We start from the raw sequence: 20105 nt of genomic DNA on the forward strand, positions 1-20105 counted from the left end.
TCTCTCTCTCTCTCTCTCTCTCTCTCTCTCTCTCTCTCTCTCTCTTTTTGGTTTTTCAAGACAGGGTTTCTCTGTGTAGCCCTGGCTGTCCTGGAATTCACTCTGTAGACCAGGCTGGCCTCAAACTCAGAGATCTTCCTGCGTCTGCCTCCCAAGTGTTGGAATCAAAGGTGTGCACCACCACCACCCAGTTTAATTTTTTATTTTTATTTTTTTAGGTATTTTTTCCTTAATTAAATATTTGAAGTGGGAAGACCCACCTTTTTGCATTTTAAAACTTTTTAATTGATTCTTTGTGAATTTCACTCAATGCATATCAATTCCACTCATCTCCCCTTCCCTCCACAGCCACCCCTCCACCCTTGCAACCTCCCCCCCCCAACAAAGAAAAACAAAACCCATCTCTCTGTGGAAGCTGTGGTACGCCGGTTGCGGAGTGTCCCACAGTGTACTCTTTATCTAAACAACCTCACTTGTAAATGCTGATTGCAATGAGCCTTTGCTCTGGTCCGAGGCCTCTCCTGCTACACTATCAACACTGGATCTTCCTGTTGTTGCCCTGTGTCATGGAGATCCTGCAGGTTCCGTTCTGCAAGACCAGTCCCTTCACATGCACCAGCAGTTCATAACCAGGGTAGGTGTTGGGGTGGGTTGACTCAAAGCCCGGGATCTGAGCCTGGATGGTAGCTGAGTTGGTAGAAAGACCCACTTTTAATCCAGATCTTCTGAGGTGGGAAGTTGCACCTCTGGTCTGGTCCACACCTTCTGTGGCAGCCGATATAAAGGGCACGGAAGACAGAAGACAGACGCAAGCTCTGGATGTGAAGAAGGGCAATTGGCACCGGAGCCCACGTCTTTGGGATTCTAGCATACACTGGGGACCAGCTGAGATACGCAGCCTTGTGGACTGAGTTGCTGGACCCTTGGACCTTCTGTTGGTAAGCAGACATTGACGGGCTGGCTAGGCTTCAGCCTGAAAGCCATCCTAATAAACACCATATATTTCCCATCAGCTCAGTTTCTCTAGAGAACCTTCATCTGGCATCAGAAGGAGAGAAATGCACTCTGCAGGAATCTGAGCAGCGGTGGCAGGCGGGTGGTGACAGACAACTGTGTTCTGTCCTCATTCCCGTATGACTTCCTTGCTTCCCAGATTGCACCAGGGCCACGTCACCTCCAAAGCTGCGAAGTACGTGCTCAGAAGTTGCCAGGGAACTTTAACATTAGGAGAGCACACATACTGTCAAACTCAAATCCTTCCCAACAAAAGCACACTGTGGCTGGGAGTGGTGACATAGGCCTTTAGGAGCATCTAGTTCAGTGCCAGCCTGGTCTACATGGTAAGTTCCAGGTCAGTCAGGGCTACACAGTGACATAGAGCACCTGAGTGTGTGTGTGTGTGTGTGTGTGTGTGTGTGTGTGTGAGGGGGGGGGGGAGAACACATCTGGATCCCAGCACTGAGGAAGAAGGGTGGAGACCTGAAACCCTGCCACAGCTGTAGAGTCACAGCCTACCCAAAAAGGAAAACCCATTCCACATCCCACTGGGAAGCCATTGGGAGCACTTTCTGCCCCCTGGGCCACCCTGCCCTGACAGAGCAGGTATAATTCCACAACTACTCGAGCAAGAACAGCTACCTTTACAAGGATGCTGGGGAAAACTTTTGCATGAAGGTGTCCCATACTTCCAGGAAGACACTCACATTTTAATTGTCCCCTTCATGACAAGCAAATATGCCTGTTTAGTCAGTATCCACAGTGTCCCCTTCTTATGTCCCCAACAGGAGCAACTGCTGTCCTACCTTCTAATACTGTGGATTAGTTCTGAGTAGGAATGAGCCTTCAGAGGCCAGTGACCCAGGCTCCAGACACAGGCCGCTGTTGAGACATTCACCGTGCTGGGCTGGTGGAGCAGAAGTCCAGTCTGGGGCCAGGGATGTACCTGCCAAGCTTCCCAGAACTCTGTAATCTTAAGTTTCCATATGCCCATCTCTAACCAAAATGGGCTGGGAACATGGTTCAGTGGTAGAGCATTTGCCTTCTATATTTGAGGTCCTGTGTTGAATCCACAGCACTGCAGTAAGCATGTAAAGCTTACACTATCCCAGTAAGGAGCCAGGTAAGTGAGAGGAAGAGTTGGGGGTGGGGAGGGAGAGGAGGGAGAACTGACAGAAGTCAGCCAGCCTTTGAGAGTTTTTGGCTGTTTTTCTCGAATTTTCTCCTTCATTCAACCCCGTGTCACTTGGGAGTTAGGAATAAGTTATCCAGTGCTGTGTTCCTGTCTAACGCTGTGTTACTGGAGGGGACATGAGGACAGGGTCCAGAAGGCTTCCAGAGATGCTGGACAGAACTTCTCAGTGCTTCCTGGAGCAGGATAAAGAGTATAGGCCACAGGGACTGGAGGCACAGGCTGCAGTTACCGCTGTAACATCCCCGCCCCCCACTACAAGTCTGGCACTTACTAGACCAGGCAGCCACTGAGAATTATCACTGATAATAATAATTGTCTTTATGGAAATCATTTAAGGTGAATTTTAATGTACTTCACAATGGGATTTCTCCCTCCCCAGAAACTCTCTGCTATGAGAGGGTAACATGGGCTCTGAATATTAAGTAGTCAGGGGTTGCCAAGGGTGTCTCTGCCTGTTGGACACCTCCCCAGTTAATTACCTTCCTATCATCCATCAGATGAAGGACACAGAGGAACAGAGCCCCCAGCCCAGCGACTGGGTTCTCTTGCACACTGGCCAGGTGTGGTTGCACCTGTCATCCCAGTTCTCTGGAAACAGAGGCAGGAGGATTGCTGAAAGTTCAAGAGCAATCAACCTGAGCTATGTTTCTAGCTCTAGTCAGCGGGGGCTACACTGTGAACTCCTACCTCAGAGCAAAACAAAGTAAAAACTGTCCTGGTGGAAGCCGGCTGCGTCCTGTCCAAAGTAAAAACTGTCCTGGTGGGAGCAGGCTGCGTCCTGTCCAAAGTAAAAACTGTCCTGGTGGGAGCAGGCTGCGTCCTGTCCTTGGCAGCCCCTGGTGGGGCCTGAGCTCATCTGTAACCAGTCCTCCGGTCCTCAGGAAGACAACGGACCTGAGGCCAGGCTGCAGGGGTTTGGACGGTGACCGAACAGCTGCAGCCTCTACCCCTGGTCCGCTGCCCCACTGAGATCTGCGGGGGGCTTGTGGTGAGAGAGGTTGGTCCATTTCTGAGCATCCCACCTTTGCAGGTCAGTAGAGCACAATAAGATCTTCCCCCAACTCCTCCTTGTGCTGGACTGTTCTTAGGTCTCTGCTTACCTCCAGGGTCTCCAGGTAAAAAGCAAGGCATCCTGTAAAGCATGGGTTATGCTTTAGGTCCCCACAGGAGATGCCCCTCTCCTCCCGCCCCTATAAGTCCCCACTGCTCCTAGGACATCCTCAGATCTTCCTTCCCAAAGCAATATCTATGGGGTGGATGCTTCTCATTTTCCTCCCACCAGAACCTGTTCACTGAGTGCCCAGTCCTGACCCTTCGCGCTCTAGTGACACAGTGGGGTAGTGGTTGTTTTTGATTTTTATTTTTTCCTCTTTGAGAATCTCCCCGGTTGTATGCCAGTATCTTAGCGAGGACCTCTGAGAAATGGGATGCCTTCCCTTCTCAAGGCTGATGGATTGTGGAGCGCAGGGCACTGAGGCAGGTTGATGCAGAGCTGTCCAGGGGCAGGAAAGGCTCCAAGCTCCCATTAAATCATGGTCATGGCTGAGCAGGCAAAAGGGGTGCAAAGTCTTTTTCGGGAAATGTTTTACCTGCAAACCTGCATGCTGCTGCCAGATACTGGATGTTCTCGGTATCGGCCTGGGTGATGTGTGCACGCTAGATGGATGGACAGACAGGCGAGGCTCAAATGAGAATGGAACAAAAGACATCAGACTCACCAGCCCTTGACCCCTTCCAATCCTGTTGAGTCTAGGAGGCAGGAGGCCAGAAGTCCCAGCATTCCCTCCCTCTGACTTCAGCTTTGGGGCCAGTCCTGATGACAGGTTGAAGGCAGCTCCTCCAAGAAGATGTCCTTAGCACCCAATGCCCACTGTTACGATGGTAGCTTTCCCAGGATTTTCCCAGAAGCACTCAGGGCAGGGGCTGATCCTCTGACACACCCACTCCCAGTCTTGCAGGAAAAGCCTGAAATAGTCACATGATTTCTGTCCCCGTTGCTGCCTCCCCCTCCAGCGTTTAAGTGCCTAGTAGGGACAAAGAGAATGGAGAACATCTGTTTCTGCAACAAGCCAGTGACGGTGTGGATCTGGGGGTGGTACACACACACCAGCACTGGGGCTCAGATGCAGCCCTGCAGCTGCCAAAGCAACTGGTCCTCATCATTTCTCAGGGAGATTATCCCCCAATCGGTGCAATCGGTGGCGCCTTGCTTGTTGGCACTTATCCTCGCCCAGGGAGCCATCTCAAGCCACTGTCGCCTTGTGAGGCAGAGCATGTTGGCCTCTTGGCTGTGTTTTGAGCTGATCCCTGGTTTCAGGAGGGTCCTGGGGAGGCTGGGGGGGGGGGCTCTAGCCTTCTGGAGGCTATGACAGTATACAGAAGAGATGTTGGCCCATGCCACCGGGCAGAGTGGGAAGAGCACTGGGCAAGGAGTCAAAGGCCCAGTTCCAAAGCCCAGCTCTGCCACTGGTGCTGTGCTCTTGGGTTCTGAAGCTGAGGGCATAGTCAGCAAGGTGCTAACCCTGTTGGAAGAGCCTCACCCTCCTCATTAGGAAACTGGGTCATGGTGTTGCTCAAATGTGACAATCAGCTTGTATGAACCCAGTCCAGGTGACAGGGTAGGAGAATTGAGAGCCAGAGGGTGAGATGTGTCAGCATGCACTTCTGGGGGTGTCTCCACCCATGGCTGCTGCAGTCTAAAGCTGGCTCCAGATCTCAGAGATGGCTGAGGTGACTTGAGGGCAGCCACATAAAGCCAGTGACTAAATCATCCATCTCTCAAAGAGAAGCCCCTCCCCCCCCCCCCCCCCCCCCCCCCCCCGCCCCCCCCCCCCCCCCCCCCCCCCGCCTCTAGTGGAGTTCCTATGCCCTGACTCTTCTGCCTGTCCTCTAACACCCAGAGCAGCCATCGTGGGAAGCTGTCTGGGTGCCAGAGGGCAAAGGTGTACTGAGGGGAACTGGGGACAGGGTTAGGAAGGAGAAGGGAGATGAAGGGGGCGGGGCCTGGGAGGGATAATGGCAAAAGAGGCAGCTGTGGCTCTTTCAACGTGTAAATCGAAAATGAGATTTATATTTAAAAAACCAAAACAATGCCTCCCCTCCTGCCTTCAAAAGAAAGCGGGGCAGTGACATAGAGGATGACTTTAACCCCGGAAGTGCTGCATTTGGGGTCAGGAGACAACCAGCTTCTCTGTGGGGCCTCCAATGGTGGCCAGATGATCTTGACAGAATCACCTGATCCCTCAGAATATCTTGACTCAAATTCCATAGTCAACTCAGGACACAAGGGGGCTCAGTGAGAGACCCAAGTGTTCTCCCAAATCCTGGCTACTGTGGCTCTCATGACTGGTCATGTGACAGGCTGCTACTGCTTTACCAACAAGAGAGATCCATGCCCTCAACTCCGGGAGCTGGCAGTAGGGTCCCAGAGCGGGGCCTAGCTTCCTCTAGGAGACAGGTCCTCCTGAGGAGGCAGGGGCTTTCCTCATAGCTCTTGTTAACCCAGCTCCTCGGCATCTACCTCACGGCCTGAGGCAGAGATTACGAGGGCTCTGCCTCGCTTGAGGGATTTGCCTATCGTTGTCTTCATCCCTTTCCTGCTGCAGTTTCTCTTCAGGGAGGAATGGCTCTTCTCAGCAGAGCAGCCAGGCCCTGCATCCAGCCAGGCGCAGTTCTGAACTGACAGGATAAAGAACAACTGTATCCCCCTGCCTCTGCCTGGAGCTGCTCTGGGCTATCATTTGCTCACAGCCCCTGTGGTTTCTTTTCATCCTCCCCAGAACAGCGTGGAGACTGCTTATCTGGTAATTGAGATTGTTCTACGAGGTGGAGCTCATTGCACTGGGTTCCAAGAAATTGTGATGCTTTCTGAATACCTGGAACACTGTCCCAGTACAGAGTGAGGGGGATGTGCACATCCAAATGGTCTCACAGATCTATCTGTACATATGCACACGCACAGTTAAAGGATATGCTAACAGCTTTGGTAAAATGGACTTGGCGTTCTGCAGATAGACTTGCCTTGTTGAACTCAGACTGTACTCCAAGATGTTGCCTGGAGGTACCCACCAGAAGGCCCTCTGCAGGTCAGGCAGCCTCTCACCCACCATTGTTCCTGGCGGGGCCCCAGAACAGGCTTGGCTCTCTTCTGCAAGAAAGGCTCTGAATAGGTTGTCCTTGGTTGCTACAGAGAAGTGTGTGTTGGTGCCAGCATATAGCAACTAGAGAGCAGAAAGCCAGGGACAGCAGGAATGACGCCCTCATCCTCGGCAGATGCAGGCTCGGGAGCTTGCTTCTGGCAATGCTCTCTCTGGCCTCATCGTTCACGGCCATTCATCTGGACTTAGCACCGGCAGCCTGGGCTGATTAAATGTGCTACCATCTCCTTCTGATTGTTTCTCAACAAGGTATCAGTCAGTCCTCAGTGGGCTTTGACCTTGGCAGTGAGAAGGGCGCCTTTGGCACATCTGCCTCAACACTACAGTTGTCTGGCTCTGTGACCAGAAGAGACTGAAGGGAAAGCGCCCTGGATGGTCTCAGCAGCAGGTGGGAGGGGGTGACGGGCGACGACTCTCCAGCTGTGAGGACAGGGAGGCCAGGTCACCAGCACCTCTCCTGGCTAACTTCTAGGAACCCTGAGCTCAGTCCGTTGTCACCTCCTCCCAGAAGCCCCTCCTGATTGGCTCCAATCTGCAGATGATCTCCGCCCGCAGCGAGCTACACTTCTTGCTCTCTGTTCTGTGGCTGATTTACCCATCACCTTTCCCTAATGGAAGCACACTCACCCAAAGGGGCATCTCTTCTCACTGCCTATACCCAAGGAACTCTCACAAGTCAAGCAGAGCCTGATTCCCCTGAAGGTGAACTGGAGTTCTCTCTGACGCCCCCTGGTGGCTGGTTGCATCCTCACCAGGCAAAGCATCTGGGCTGTTTCTAGGGACCCTGTTTCTTTCAGTGGCCAGGTGAGAAAAGCCAAAACTGACGTCAGAGGGAGGGAGGGAGGGACAGGTGGGCGTGAACCCACATTGAACTTGAGAATGGGCCTTCCTCTCCAGCTGAGCAGTCATCAAAGCCTGGCAGGATCTGACTTGAAACCTTGATCCCACTCCCACCTCCATAGACTTACCTCTTCTCTCACCATTGAGCAACTGGAGGCCCAAGGCAGAGAGCCCAAGGGGACCTCACTTTGAAGACAGAAACACTGTAGGCCATTTTAAGATGGGAGGCAGCTCCTAAGGGGCCCTGGTGTTTCCTCTCTCCTCATCTCTTCCACCTGGTCTCGGGCCGCCTCTTGCCCGTTTGGAATGTCCTGAGGAAGGTGGCTGGCTCACTCTGAGGGGAACTACCTTCTTGACCTGTAGGTACTGGCCTAGTCACTCCCACGTTAGGGAAACTTCATAGCGTTGTGGCCACGGGAAGGCCATGTGGGAAGTCCAGCCCTCTAAGACCTCGGCCACCCATCAGTCCTACGTTACCTTCCTCACACCTCACACCCCCAAGGACTGACCCGTGGCTGGAGTCCTCACGTGAGCAAGACAACCGTGAGGTAAGCAGACACAGGACAAGAGGCCGTGGGAGAGAATTCACATGGGCACAGACTAAGGTTTGAATGATGGGTGACTTGGGCAATTAATCATCTCTCTTTACTCTGTTCTTTGTCTCATGAAAAAAAATAGCCCTCAATAACCTATTCATGGAGCTGTTAGGAACATTAAAACAATATATTTAAGCTTCAGAACAATGCTTGGCACACAGTGAGCTTGCAATAAATGCCATAGTTAGCCCCGACATTCCCTCAGTCATTTATCCAACACCTTAATTATTTACAGGTTTCCGGAAACATGAGCTAGACCTTAAGAGATCTTCAGAGTTACTGTCATTTCCCCTTTCCACTTCCAACCCTGGGTGGAATTCACCTGTCCTTGCTGCTGCGGGTCAGCCAGCTATGTGGTACGCATGTCAGTTTGGTGGGCAAACCTGACCCACAGGGTCTAGCCGCTTCCAAGCCCGTGTTCCATGACCAGTTGTTGAAACGCACTGTGGTCAGTTGTGCTAGTGCTGGACAGGTGCTGAAATACAGTCTTACTTGCCTGCCTACCAGCCACCTGTTGGGGGACACTGACACTAAACATGTTAACAAACAGACACAGAACACACACTGGAGCTGTCTTGTTATCCATGACTCTAGCTCTAGCTGTGGAGGCGATCCTAAGCTGTGTTGGGGAACACAGAAGCAAGGGTACGGCTGGAGCATGGAGTGCGGACTTTGGGGGCATGCCTTAATTACCGCAGAGCCCAGAGCAATTTCCTGTTACCCACCACACACACACAGTTTGGTCAGGAACATGTGACCAAGACATTCCCTGGCTCCTCTAGTGCTTCTACATCTTGGGAGGTAGGAGAGTGTCTCACAGTTAGAACTGCTGGCCTCTGCTGGTGAGTTCTGCCTGGGCTCAGTGATTGCCAGGCCCCCAGGCAGGGCCTCACTAGGCTTCACCACCCTCTGCTGTCCTTGCAGATCACAAGTGTCAGCTGGCTGCCACGAGAGTCGTGGTCTGTAGCCAGTAATGAAAGAGGCTGACAGCCCATTAGCAGTGGGCACAGAGGAGAGCAGCTGTCAGCCACCTCCGTTCGAGGGCCACTGAGGGTGAAGCCGACTGCACGGCTATGTGTCTGGGTGTGCGTCTGTATGTAATTTTTGAAAGGCAAACAAAACCGGAAGAGGGTATCAGTCATTACAGCTGTGATGACACTTAGAAGCTGAACTGTCAACATGTTTCTTGTACCCTCTGGTTCCAACCCTCATGGGCAGGTCCATGGAGCAACTCTCTATCAAAAGAGCCAAATCACAGGGTGAGAAGACTCCAGTTGTCTCAGCCAACCTCTCTGTGGTGTGACTCTTTGCTTCAGCGTTCTCGCCAAGGAAGCAGCTTTTCTCTTTAGTTACAGCAAACTCACCACCCACTGGGATGTTCCGAACACTCCAACTTCTGTTTCCACTCACAGCTGCAGGTTCCTTTAACACAAGAGCTGTTACATAGGGTCACACAACGCCTACCTGCAAGTCCTGGTTTTGCCTTTTGAATACCACATGCCTGGCCCAATCCTCCCCCAAGACAACTCTCTTGGGTCTCCTTTCCAGGCCAATGTGGTCTTGTGTGCCTTCATCTTTCTTCCAAATGCATCTTGGACAAGATCAGGTTTGTTAATAACACCTTCAAAATATGGTTCCCACATTGAGAACCTGTAAAATGTCTGCTACAGCTTTTACCCATGTAACACACACACACACACACAAACACACACACACACACATACACACACACACACACACCTGCATGTGGGTGCACACACTTAGAAATGTTGCTGGCTCCCAACTATATCTCCCTTCATTCTGCATTTCATATGCTGTCAAAGGTACTTCTGAAATCCAAGTGCACATCTCTATCATATGCTCTTGCTCTGTCTCCACACAGAGTCTCTCCGAGACAAACAAGGTATCCAGGTTCAAGTCCAGCCCATGAAAAATGGCCAGGGCTCTGCCTCCTTGTTCCGAACTGTAATCTCTTTCCTGTGTACCTCCTGTGGCATGGTAACCTTCACCAAGGTCACCACTGACTTAGTCTGAGGTTAGGGCTAGGTTCCGGTGTGAGTGTGGCTGCTTATTAACACAGAGAGTAAGATGGCATATGGTGGGTTCATGATTCGTTCCCCTCCATAGCAGGCCAGCCCTGAGCTTCCAAGGTCTTCTAGGTGGGACACTGTGTGAGGGTTCAGCAAACGTATGGAAGGAGGGCAGCAGAGGTGAACAGGAGACCACAGAAAAGAATAGTTGGCTGAGTAGAAAATGGGGATGGGGTGGCAGGAACTAGCATCCCCCACAGGCCCATGGTACCTGTCAGCGGGAGCATCCTGAATCCTTCAAGGTTCAGGGTGAATTCCAGGCCTGAACCCCAGCATTAGATATCAGAGAGGCAATCTTACAGCTGGTAAGGACTGAAGGCCCTGACTTCTGCTCTCCCCCCCGCCACNCCCCCTTCCCGAGACTGAGGAATCCCCATTGACCAAGCCTACAGGCAGGGGAAGATCCTGAGGTGCCTGGAATTGGATTCCCTGCTACTTGCTGTGTGAGCAGAATAAATCTGACTCAAATGGTAAAGGTGTGTGACCACATAGCCTAGAGTCATTCTAAAACCCAGAGCCACATCTTCACCCCCATCACAGGGCACCTCCTTCTCAACCACACGCCAGTCTCTGAGAGAGAGGCCTGAGTGTATCTATCGCTCTGCATTTGCTCATGCTCGCGTTCTCTCTCGACCTGTGAAAGCAGCTAATTCATGAGCGTCCTATCAGTCCTTCTAGAAGCTCTTCCTCCGTGGTTCCCAAAAGCTTCAATTTGGGCTGCCTTACTCCAGTTGTTAATAACAGGTGTTGAGTCTCGCTGGGCAGAGGGCAGACGGCAGAGGGCAGAGGGCAGGGCTTGTTCGATTGTGCTGCTGAAGGCTGCCTTCCCTGCGCTGCTGACACGCTGATCCGTCAGCTCTCTCCCACTCGGGCACGTTCGGCCGCAGGAATTTATCTAAGTACGGTGATATCCATTCCACATATCTCTGCCTCGTTCATAAGGATATATTGTCAAATGCCAAGCCAAAACGTAAACACACTCCATCTACTACATGCTTCTAATCCATCAGCACGGTGACCTAGCAGAAGAAAATCGTAAGCAGGGGAGGATAGAGGGAAATGAGGTTAATGTGGTCTGGCCAGCTGGCTCTCAAGGGTCCCTGACACCTTTCCTAATGGCCCTTATCCTAGGTAGGGTTACCAATGCTGTGACGAAACACCGTGACCAAAGCAACTTAGTGAGGAAAAGATTTCCTTGACTTACACTTTCTCATTGTTTTTATCTTTGGAAAACAGGGCAGGAGCCTGCAGGTGGGAGCTGATGCTGTGCAGGGCTGCTCTGCTGCTCACTGGCTTGGTCCTTGTGACTTTCTCAGCCCAGGGGTGGCCCCACCCACAATGGGCTGGGCCCTTCCGAATCAGTCACCAACTTCCCTATGGGCTTGCCTACAGCCCAGGCCTATGGAAGCATTTTCTCAATTGAGGCTCCCTTCTGGTGAGTTAAACTTATGGCAAGTTGTCACAAAACCATTAACCCTGGTCAAACTGTTTCCAAATTCATCACTGGTTATAAGGTGACCTCTACCATATGGCACTTCTCCCAAAGTCCTGGAATGAGTTTTTGTTTTGGAGACGAGGTCTCACTGTGTATCTCTAGCTGGCCTCAGACTCCTAAGATCCACCAACCTGACTCCCAGTGCTGGAAATGAAAATTGTGCACTACCATGCCTGATACTCCCAGAAGTCTCTGCACATTTCCAGTAAGAAACGCAGGTGGAAAGCAAAGAAACAAAGGCACTGACATACATTTTCTCTTATTTTAATTAGCAAATCTACAGGAAACCTTCATTGAATCAGGAGACATATTACAAATTATGGTGGTCTGTATACAAAATGTGGCACCAAATATGGCCTCTGGGGATGGTATATAAAAATAGGCATTTAAAATCTGCACCAGAGCTCGGTGTAGCAGCTGACACAGTTCTGATGAGGGTAGCCACGTGTCAGGCCTGCCTAATGGACAGTGAGACTCATTGGTCCTCCAGGCTCTGGGCGACAACTATCAGCCCCAAGCAGGGGTCACAGGCAGGACACTCAAAAGCACCAGATGCCACAAACCCAGCATGCTGGGAGAACAGGAAAGAGCATTCCGTTCCTAGGTTTCTGGACCTTGATCCAAGCTCAGGGACTCTGGTAGACAAACCACCCTGGCTGTAGAGGGACTCTGGGCAATGTTTAAATATGTTTTCCTAAGAAAGTGACCCTGTGCTAACTCAAGGTAGTTTTCTGCAGGCTAAGAGCCTGCAGCCCCCTTCAGGCCAGCTGATCAAAGTAAAGCACACTGGAGACGGTATGATCATCTCCATGCAAGATGTTATACTCAGAGAGTATACAGGAGACAGTGAGACAGCTCTGGTCCTTTGGATGTGACTTCACTGAAGCCACACTCTGAACAAGGCATCAGAGCACAGAGCGATGAAGGACCCCTGCTCAGAGTTCTTTCACTGGCAGGGCCTCACGCTCTGGCTGAGTGTGGCCAGGACTGCTGTCCACTGCTCGTACATTCAGAAGGTCCCTGCTTTGTCCATCTTGTGGCTCTGTAGATAGGGTAAGTGTCCCTGACTCACATGTTGCTGTTGCCCACAGTCTGGCACTGGAAACAATGGAAGGACAGAAATCCTGGGTAGGCAAAAGGAATAGCAGGGGAGGCAGCTGGGAGGGGACAAAGCCCTTTGGGCTTTAAACACCCATCCCACTGCCACTTCAGGTCCCAGAATCACTGTCATCCTAGTGGAGTCTACAGAGGGAAGCAGCAGCTCCCTCACCCACCATGCCATGTTTTACTGAAAGCAGAGTGCTTTTCTCAGCAGCCCCAGGCTTAACTGTCTTGCTGCAGGGTGATCTGACACTTTCCTCCACAGTGGTGAGGAGCGAAGGGAGACATGAAGGACAGAAACATCTGAACCACCAACGACACAAAAAGCCAGGAGCACTGCTGTTAATGAGGGCCCTTCTCTAGCAGGCAGCACATTCAGGGGACAGGCGCTCTGTGTAAGTGGGGCCTGGCACCAATTAGTACAATTTCCTACATGCCGAGGTGACGGGGCAGTACCATGCCTAGTCACTATGGCTCTTTTGGGACACAGCTCCTTCACAAATTGTCAGGGCATTCGGTCTAGAACAAGGGGGGAGATGGACTTTCCATCCTAAAGTGGCCTGATGACACCCTCTAGTGGAGATTATAAATAACACAGGAACAACAGTAGAGTGGTTTCAGGGTTTCCCCAGAACATGGAACACAAATCACAAGCAGGCTATCTTTAGGAAGATAATCCCAACACACAAGTGCAGGAGTCCGCAGCCTATGCTGCGCACCCACCCTGGCCAGTGGCACCCCTTCTTCTGCACTGCCTGAGGAGGGGCTGTGCTGTGGTGGGAGCTGCTGGTCTCCTCAGAGTCTGGGCAGGCTGCCTGCTGGTGCCAGGATGATGCCAAAGACATAGAAAAGCCCGAGCAGTAGGTTGAGCTTGGCCGTCCTCTGGGGCAGCTTGCTAAAGGCCTGGCTGCGGAACTGCCTCTCGAGGGAGAAGGCCATGGGGATGGTGAGCAGGGGCAGCGCTAGGCTGATGCTGCAGTGCGTGGCCAGGATGGTGAAGATTAGGTAGGGCAGAAAGAGCAGCGTGTTATAGAGGACATAGGAGAAGGTGGGCCCGATGAGGATGGCCAGCGTGACAATGCCAGCCTCCTGGTCAGATTCCATGTCCCTGGTGTTGTTGGAATGGAGAATGGCCTCCGTGCTGAGGGCCAGTGGGATGGCGTAGATTAGAGGAAAGATGGCCAAGGATCCCACCTGGACAGCGTAGGCAAACATCACAGCCAGCGGGCCAAAAGTGATGAGGATGACGAGGTCTCCCAGGGCCACATACTTGAATCCAATTCCTGCGGCCAGAAAAGCCAGAGAGGCGGTGTGAATCAAGGGCTGGTCCAAGAGAATACCATGTCTGAAGAGAGGCTACGAGGGTGAGCCATCACTGGAGCACCAAACGACCCAATACAGACTCAGGCTTCTGAGTCCAGCTGCCAGGTACCCGCCAGGTTTGCCCTTTAGGATTTGCCCCCCAAAACAGTTTGAGCCACACGGTGCCCAGAGCTCTGGGTACACAGAGACGAGGGGAGCCAAGAACATGCAAAAGGTCCTATGGGCCAGAGTACTGATTTCTTCTGCCCTTCTGCCCCACAAGGCAAAATGTACAGCTTGCCTCCTCTCCCGGCCGCCCCCTTCCCCACTGCCCCTGAATCATTTTTCTGGTTTGAAAGACTCCAGTGAAACACCATGGCATTTCACAGCCTATAACTTCCATGGAAAGAAACTGTCACCCACGTACAGAGGAAAACAGTGGACATTACCATGCCGTGTACCCTCTGTGGGTCCCATCACTCAAAACCAAATCGCCCCCAGCGACTGCTCTGTGCCAACGCCTACCGATTCCCTCCCTCCAGCCCCAGTACTGTACCACATCCCACTGCCTTCCATTCCGGTCCAAATCAGGCTCATCTTACTCCAGAATACTGCCACACCCGCCTGGTGGCTTTTGATCTTGTAAGAACCTCTCATCCTATCCCAGCATCTTTAAAACTCCGGGTTTGCCTTTTCTCCCAACACACACTCAAACTGTCAGCAACCCTATGTCTTTGGATTCAAAGTCCCAGCACCCAGCTTGTCACAGCTGGCTCCCCAGTCCTTGACACTGGGATTGAACTGAACACAGGGCCACAGTAACAAACACTTCTAACTCAAGAACATTTCCCACTCAGACTGGAACAGGTAAAGCCACGTGCAATGGTGGAGCTGGCCAAAGAGATGATCTTTCAAACTTTGGTTGCTACAGAAACCTGTGAAGCCTTTGAATCTAAGGATGCTATAATGCATGGCGTCAGGATATCTGATCACATTTTAACAAGTCTAAAATGACAGGTGACAATGGTCTTCAGGGGATCTAAAAACCACAAGAACCAAGGACCAAGGTCTGGCCAATCTCACCTTCCCAGAAGCAATGTGGGTCTACTGGCACCAAATGAGTGCCCCAGGCACCAAATGAGAGCCCTTGATTTTTTTATTTGAATGCAGCATCCCTACAAGGCACACGGGCATGCCTCCTCCGCTCCCCAGCACCAGGAAGCAGTCAGGAAGCCTCCTCCCAGGCCAGGCTGGCATGATGCTCCTCTATTCTCACTCACATTCACCGACCTACACACAACAGGGCTCTGGATGGGAAAGAATTAACCTCTAGCTGGATGCTCCAGAGATCCAGCCCTCAACTCAGCAGCCAAAAGGTGACATGGAGCCTCGGCCATGAGCATGCTCTCTGACTTTCATTTTCTTCTCTTTACCGAACACTGGCCAAAGCCCACTGCAGGTTCTCTCAGTCCTTGCCTGGAGCCCCTCGCTTTTTACCACAAGGCTATTGTCCTATTTGTATTTCAAAAGGCATGACCTCCCCCTGTTCTGTTCTTCATTTCCCTCCTCCCAGCAACTAGATTTACAGCTTGCTTCTCCTGTTGTCTTTATCTCTGACTCTAATATAAGTGTTACGTGAGCTTCAAAACACAGCACAACAGAAACCTGTGTCCTGACCTTAAGTAGGTCCTCTACTAAAGCCAAGCACAACCCACTTGAGGAATGAGAAAGGTCTGATGACCTGGGGTTTATCTGATGCGATACAATGACTGAGTCGTTGGAAAGGGCACTTACTCAGTGTGGTAGACATGGCCCAAGACTGTAGGTGCCTCCTGACCCAGAGATGTGACTCGCGTGGGAGTCTCTCTTTAAGCATTCTCACCCTTTGCAACGCCATGTTCTGAAGGAGATAGCACAGTGAAAACTGGGTCCGGTTTCCACAGAGCAGCCAGAATGAATCTGTTAAGGCCTACATCAAAAAGTTGGCAAGGGCCAAGTGGTAGTGCATGCCTGTAATACTAGCACTTGAAAGACAGAGGCAGGAGGATCACAAGTTTCTGGCCATACACAAAGAGGCTAACTCGTGGAGGAAGCTGGTGAATGTGCAGAGCCACTGCCAATCTCCCGAGGCTGTGGAGTCACGGTGCAGGTACTTCTGAAAGGGCTGGCAGCTCTTTGTAGAATTAAACGTCACCCAGCGGAGGCCACAACAGTTCCATTTCCAGGCATTTACTCAGGAGAAATGAAAACAAATACTCATAAAAAGACCTGAACATGGATGTTCAGTCACAATAGAAAAAGCAGATGCACCCCAAAGGCCCCTGAACAGGTGAGCAGAGCAAAAGTGTGTCATTGTCCCTCAACAGACGCTGTTCACCAAGAAAAATCAGCTCCTGACATGCGCAACACCACAGTGAGCTTCAAAAACATCACACCAGGCAAAGGAGGCAGACTCAAGAACTCACACAGGCTAGGAGTGGTAGCCCATACCTTTAATCCCAGCACTTGGAAGGCAGAGGCAGGCAGGTGGATCTCTTATGAGTTCAAGGGCAGCCTGGTCTACAGAGCAACCTTATCTCAAAAAAACAAAAAAGCCCTGTGTGTGTGGCATATGTTATGTTCATTTTGCAGCGGTGCTCACTCATGCATGTGCTTCTGTCTTTCTCTTTGACGCTCCACCTTTATTGTTTTATGTTTTATTTTTGAGATGGGGTTGGTGTCGCTTGTAAACCCAGGCTGCCTGTGCTGGAATTATAGACGTGGAACATCACCGGCTAACTGTCACTTTAGATAGAAAGCAAACCTCTCAGAGAAGGTGGCATAGGTGGAGGAGGTCAGGGTAAGCCACACAGAGGCGAGGAAGAACATCCCAAACAGAGACTGGCACCTGCCAAGTGCGTGCCTTGATATCCCAGGTCCTAGAGGGAAGGGCAGAGGTACAAATACTGCAGGGTCCCAGGTATCACTATTACAGCTTGCCTTTACTCTGAATGAGGAGGGAGCCACTGAAGAGTGTTAAACAGGACAGTCAGCTGCCTCCCACTAACAGGGTAACTGTGGCTGATGGTCGGACAGTAGCCTGAAAGGGATGAGGGCAGAGGCAAAGAGACTGTCAGGGGCTTCTGCAGCACTGCAGAAGATCACACGGTAAAGTGGTCAGATCTCAAATGGATTTTATCAGAAACACAGCATGCTGGTGTGCTAGGTGCCAGATAAGAAGAGACCAGTCAGCATAGTGGTGCAATCCCTTAGTCCAGAACTTTGAAGGTAGAGGCAATCAGATTTCTGTGAGTTCAAGACCATCCTGGTTTGAAAAGCAAGTTCCAGGACAGCCATGGCTCCACAGTGAAGCTTTGTCTCAAAAACAAAACAAATAAACAAACAACAACCCCTAAAAGTTAGTAAGCATACTCATGACTTTGTGCCTGAGGAGCTGGAAGGATGGACTATGAGTGGGCTAGGGATGCAGCTCAACAGTGGAGAGCCTGCCTGCCTAGCATGTGCGGGGGCCCGTACACACACACACACACACACACACACACACACACACACACTGCCTAGCATGTGAGGGAACCTGTACACACACACACACACACACACACACTGCCTAGCAAGTGAGGGGGCCTGTACACACACACACACACACACACACACTGCCTAGCATGTGAGGGGCTGTATACACACATACACAACACACTGCCTAGCATGTGAGGGGACCTGTACACACATACACACATGAAGAGGAAAATAATGCCACTGAGTAAAATGAGAAAATCCACAGGTAATAAGGGTATCTTCAGAGAGATAACCAGAAATTTGACTTCAGACATGTTCTAGGAGTGCCTAAGAGCTGGGTGTGCAGTTCACAGGTAAAGCACACACTCGCCATGCTGTACCTGAGGAGAGCGAGCGAGAGAGCGAGCACTGGAAACTGTCCAGTCCCCAGCATCTATCCCCCTGAAGAAGTAGAGTTTATAAGCCTAGAGCTTGGGAGTTACCAACTTAACAAGTGAGACCGGCTATAATCACCAAAGAGCCATGGAGAGAAAGAAGACCAAAGGCCTGAGCTCTGGGGGCTGAGGAGTGGGAGAGGCTGAGAGATGGAAAAGGGGGAGCAGACTGTTCTGGCTTTAAATTCTGCTGTCCTTCCCCTGAGCCTCATTCTCCCTGTGGACCCCAGTGGATCCCAGACCTTTGCACCTGTTGCTGTCCCTCCACCTGAGCCACACTCCCCTCTGGACCCCAGACCTTTGCACTTGCTGGTCCTTCAATCAGGCTCTAATTCTAAACAATGTTCTGTTTCCTTCAAGTCTTGGTTAAAATGTAAACTCAACAAGGAGAAGGTGGTGGGTCAGAGGAGAATTCCAGAAGGCTCAAGCGTTGGAGAGTTAGACCCTGGGCTGGTGGATTCCAGAAGGCTCAAGCGTTGGAAAGTTAGACCCTGGGCTGGTGGATTCCAGAAGGCTCAAGCGTTGGAGAGTTAGATCCTAGGCCGGTGGAATATTGTATGTTTAACACTTGACTTATGTGCATGCATCTGTGTGAGTGGACGGACACACACACAGGCACCTGTGGAGATCACAAGGGGATGAGGGAGGCCCATGGAGCTGGAGATTTACAGAGGCTGTAAGTGGCCTGATGTGGTGGTGCTGGGAATCAAACCTGAGTCCTCTAGAAGAGCAACGAGTACTCTAACTGCCAAGCCATCTCTCCACCATCTCTCCAGACCAGTGGTAGAATTTTTAAATTTTACTTATTTTTTTAAAAAAAACTGGAGGGGGAGGGTGGTTCAAGGCAGGGTTTCTTTGTGTAGTCTTGGCTATCCTAGAACTAGCTCTGTAGACAAGCTGGCCTTGAACTCACAGAGATCCNCCTGCCACTGGAGTGTTAGGATTGAAGACATGTGCCACCACACCCAGACAGTGGTAGAGATTTTTTTCTTCTTCTTTTTTTTTTTTTTTTGAGGCAGGGTTTCCCTGGCTGTCCTGGAACTCACCTCTGTAGACCAGGCTGGCCTCGAACTCAGAAATCCTCCTGCCTCTGCCTCCCGAGTGCTGGGATTAGTTGGTTTTTTAAGACAGGGGTTTCTCTGTGTAGCACTGGCTGTCCTGGAACTCATTCTGTGACCAGGCTGGCCTTGAACTCAGAAATCCGCCTGCCTCTGCCTCCCAAGTGCTGGGATTAAAGGCATGCACCAACCACCACCCAGCTACGGCCAGACTTTTTGAGTCAAGCTTAATTCTGTGATATCTCTACCTAAGGTCCAGTCCACTGGCAAACACTGTCTACCTCCAAAGTTCATTCAGAACGTGACTCACCTCTCTGGCCACCACCATGATGCAAGCCACCACACCTCTTGCCTGGACCGCTCCTGGGCCTCTGACTTGGGTCTCTGCTTTTCCACCCTTGTCCACCGTACTCATTATTTATTCCCAGTGCCAATGCCAGAGGGATTCTTTCAGATCATGACTTCACACTGCTGTTCAAAACCTTGCAATGACTCCTGCACTTCAGAGTAAAGACGCCCATGAGCCCAAAGGGCCTATACAGTGCGCAAGCCTTCCCACCCCTGCCTGGACACTACTTCCTCTCTTCCTTTACCCCCTGGACTACTTCCCCCGTGCACATAGCGAATTTCTTTCTATCATACAGGCACTTTGGCCCTTGCTGTTCCCGTCCCCTGGAGTTCTACTCCTGGACATCCACACGACCAGCTCCATCTCTCACTGCCTTCAGTCTAACTCAGGTGTAACCTCTTCAGTGAGCCGAATGTCACCCAAACGACTTAAAGCAGTCATCAGGGCCCCTTCTCTGCCCCGTGCCATGGGCACTTACCACCTCTTACATTCACTGTGACCTGCATCACACTTCAGTTAATGAAGGACCAGATTCACAATGGTTCCAAAAGATAATGGCTTACATTTTATACTTTCTTATTACACATTGACTTTTTGGTTGTTTTGAGTGCAAGCATGTGTGTAAAAGAGTTTTGAGGACAACTTTTGGAAGTTGGTTCTCTCCTTCTACCTTATGAATCCTGGAGATTAAACTCAGGTCACCAGGCTCTGTGGTAGCGGCCATTATCTGTTGAGCTATTTTGCTAGCCCACTCTATGCTTTGGGGGGGGGGGTTGTTTTTAAAATTTTATTGATATGTGTGTGCACATGTGTGCTGATGCCCACTGAGGCTCCAAGGGGGTGTCAGATCTCATGAAGCTGAAGTTAAATATGTTTGTCAGGCACCCAACATGGGTGCTGGGAACTGAACATGGGTCCTCTATAAAAGCAGTAATATATATATATATATATATATATATATATATATATATATATA

At 51.0% G+C, this 20105-nt stretch overlaps 1 protein-coding gene across 2 annotated transcripts in view; it reads right to left on the minus strand.

The window, feature by feature from the left end:
* The window catches only part of Ubiad1 (UbiA prenyltransferase domain containing 1), a 46145-nt gene that overhangs the window by 24352 nt on the left and 1688 nt on the right, over positions 1–20105 (minus strand). Inside the window, exon 2 of one of the 2 annotated variants that reach the window (XM_021200243.2) lies at positions 11618–13753. The exons of the other annotated variant lie outside the window; for it this stretch is intronic. Coding sequence (XP_021055902.1) covers positions 13266–13753 — 488 coding nt within the window. The 3' untranslated portion in view covers positions 11618–13265. Of the gene's footprint in view, positions 1–11617; positions 13754–20105 lie in introns of those variants that run through there. 2 annotated transcript variants of the gene reach the window in all.

The sequence above is a fragment of the Mus pahari genome, chromosome 6 (assembly GCF_900095145.1).
Source record: "Mus pahari chromosome 6, PAHARI_EIJ_v1.1, whole genome shotgun sequence".
NCBI classification, from domain to species: Eukaryota; Metazoa; Chordata; class Mammalia; order Rodentia; family Muridae; genus Mus; species Mus pahari.